Below are 3,308 nucleotides of genomic sequence, written 5' to 3'. Positions count from 1 at the left end.
TGCAATGAACACAAGAATGGCCAAACTAAGCTTTTTGTTTGAACCCTTTTTCATATTCTTCTTCTTCTTCATCTCCCCTTCTCTTTGTTGCCCTCCATATCAGAAAGAAGCCCTCCACCATTTCAAATTTCTATTACTCGGAAACACTTCCTCCATTTCTAACATGGACCTTTATGGGTTAGAGACGTGGAACTCCACTTCTGATGACTGCTGTCAATGGGAACAAGTCCTCTGTGCTTCGCAAAAGGTGACTGCTCTTAACTTTTATGAACTCATTCCCTCGCTAGACTTGAAAACAATAGTGACATCTGATGTTTTAGCTCCACTCTCACTTGCAAACACTCATTTATCTAGACATCTCTGATAATAATATGCACGGGGAAATCCTGGAAGTTGGGTTTGCCAATTTAAGTAACCTTTAATGTCTTTATATGGATAAAAATAGTTTCAATGGCTCCATTCCTCCCCATTTGTTTTCTTTAAGGCATATGGAGGAACTCAACATGAGTTATAATTTGATTGACAGGACATTAGGCACCAACTTGGGAAATCTTTCCAACTTGAAGCGGCTCATCTTGGATTATAACTTAATCCATGGAGAGATTCCAACGCAGATTGGAAACCTCACTAATTTGCAATGGCTTTCACTATCCAATAACAAAATTTCTGGAGCAATTCCACCATCACTATCACATTTGAAATGGTTAACGCTTTTGGATTTGGGACAAAATTTGCTCACAATGGAGTTACCAACTGAGATTGGCAACCTTTCCAACATAGAATTGTTGCTCTTAAATAACAATAATTTGTCTGGAGAGATCCCACCATCAATTCAAAAAATGGAACAATTAGAAGAACTTGATTTAGAAAAAAATTTGTTCGCTGGTGAGATCCCAACATGGTTGTTCGATTTCAACTACCTCAAAGACTTGAATCTTGGGGAAAACAAACTTGTTATGAAAAATGGGAGAATAGCTCCAAGGTGCATGTTAGTGGAGCTATCATTGAGATCTTGCAATCTTTCAGGGCAAATTCCCATTTGGATTTCCAACCAGACCCAGCTTTGGTTCTTGGACTTGAGTGACAACAACCTTGAAGGAACTCTCCCTAAATGGTTAGCTCAAAGAAATATTTCAATTTTGCTTTTATCAAACAACAAGATTTCAGGTTCTCTGCCACCTCACTTATTTCAGTCTCAGTCTTTAAATATTCTCGTACTTTCAAAAAATAATTTGTTAGGATTATTGCCAGATACTATGGGTCAAGCCACTAAAATGAGGATACTCATTTTGTCACGGAACAATTTCTCTGGACCAATTCCTACATCCATCTCAAATATGCTTGAACTTGTGTTGCTGGATTTGTCAAGCAACAGATTTTCAGGCAATAAATTTCCAATGTTTAATCCAAATTCGTTATTGCTTTCTGCTGATCTTTCTTCCAACAAACTATCTGGTCAGGTTCCTACAACTTTTTCTTTGGGCATAAAAGTGCTTTTGTTAAGCCAAAATGAGTTTTCTCACGTCTTGCCTCAAAATCTCTCAAATTTGAACCAGTTGGAATATCTTGATCTCCACAACAACAACATTGGAGGTGAAATACCAAATTTTCTCTCTCAGATGTCTTCTCTCCAAATTTTGAATCTTAGAAATAATTCTTTTCAAGGGTCAATTCCAATTCATTTGTCAAGTCTTAGCACTCTTCAAATACTTGATCTCTCTTCCAATAACCTTAGCGAAATAATCCCACATACTTTAGGAAGTCTTTCTAGGATGATCAATCATCATGACGTATCATCAAGTATTTCATCAAATGTCACAAGTCAAATTATTGTCATTCCTGAAAATTGGTTTTTGATTCATACAATTTCGATAGCAAAACAAACTGATTTGTTATTGCATGATTTGGAAGTCTTCTGGAAGAAGTTAATGCGAGGTCTACCAAATAAAAACCTTCAACTATATACTCTTTTAGATCTATCTAACAATCAATTTTCAGGTGAAATTCCGAACAGTTTAGGTGGGTTGAAAAATTTGAAGTCACTGAACTTATCACAAAACAAACTCTCTGGAAGAATACCTTTGAGTTTTGGTGGTCTGCAAAGCTTAGAAAGCTTCGATTTATCACACAACAATCTTTTTGGTGAAATTCCCTACACATTGGCAAATATTTTTGAGCTGAGTTACTTAGACTTGAGTAACAATAAACTAGAGGGTCGCATACCAAGTGGTCCTCAGATGGATCGGATGAACGACCCAAATTCTTATGCCAACAACAATGGATTATGTGGAATGCAAATAAAGTATCATGTGAGAAAGTTCCTTCTCATCCAAAGCTGAAAGAGGAAAGGACCAAGAAAAGGAAGAGTTGGGAGACATGGTTTTCATGGAAAATGGCAGTGATTCCTTCTGGGTTTTTGTCAACAATTTTAGTTATGTATGTCATTGACTACTTTAACATTACACCATAGCCAGGTAGAAGAAAAAAAAGAAGAAGCCTTGTTAGGCATGGTCTTTTTGGTTTTTTACGCATTTCATATATGTTCCTAGTGTTTGCTGTTATAAATAAGGGCTTGTAAGGTCTTCATGCTGCGTCCTTAGTTGCTGCACTGCTGCTTCCCTATTTCATTTGTTATCTCAGAAGATTGTTGCCCTTTTGTTTTTGTATGTTGTGATGTATCTCCTATCACCCCCTTAAAATTTAGTGATTTTCTTGTTCAGACCTTGCTCAAGACCCACTTATGGGCTAAGTCACGCAATTGCTGACAAATGCTTTCTTTTTGCTTTTCAATTTTGCACAATAATGGTCGTCTTCAATGATAATGAACCAACTTGAACTTTATTCAATCAGAATTCAAAAGAAACAAGTGAATAAAAATTAGAACATTTTGCATATGTAAATATATGGCAAGTCCTGAGGCTGATGCCAAAGGTGCAGGGGGAATTTCCCTACGTCATCACTGGTATTCATAGATGACTTCAGAGCCCAACAAAGAAAACTCCTTTTGAGTTCTTCAATCTTTTAAACATGAAGATTATGAGATATATGCCTTTACCACCTCAGAATAACTGCAGATCAATCCTATCCTAGAACATGTTATTTTACCATTGTTTTTCTTGGCCATTTCTCCAGGCGCCTACAAAGCAAAAGAATAGATGTCAGACTAATCAAACTAGGTAAAGTTTACTCAATTCACCACTAAACTAATTTGAACCTTAGTGCTATAGACATGGCCATTGGGCAAGACTTGTTGTGGATTTTCTGTGTCCATCAACTCTTTAGTTATGTAGCATGCAAGCTTTGAATGA

The 3,308-nt window shown here is 36.6% G+C and overlaps 1 protein-coding gene across 1 annotated transcript; it reads left to right on the top strand.

Moving 5' to 3' along the window:
- The first annotated feature begins 488 nt into the window (after positions 1–488).
- On the top strand, positions 489–2,339 carry LOC110665910 (receptor-like protein 46). The gene has a single exon (XM_058150815.1). It carries the CDS (start codon positions 489–491, stop codon positions 2,337–2,339), a length of 1,851 nt encoding a protein of 616 aa, XP_058006798.1.
- Positions 2,340–3,308: the final 969 nt, after the last annotated feature.

Source organism: Hevea brasiliensis, chromosome 8, assembly GCF_030052815.1.
Source record: "Hevea brasiliensis isolate MT/VB/25A 57/8 chromosome 8, ASM3005281v1, whole genome shotgun sequence".
NCBI lineage: Eukaryota > Viridiplantae > Streptophyta > Magnoliopsida > Malpighiales > Euphorbiaceae > Hevea > Hevea brasiliensis.
The sequence above is the reverse complement of the archived record's forward strand: the minus strand, read 5'-3'. Positions and strand labels throughout refer to the sequence as shown.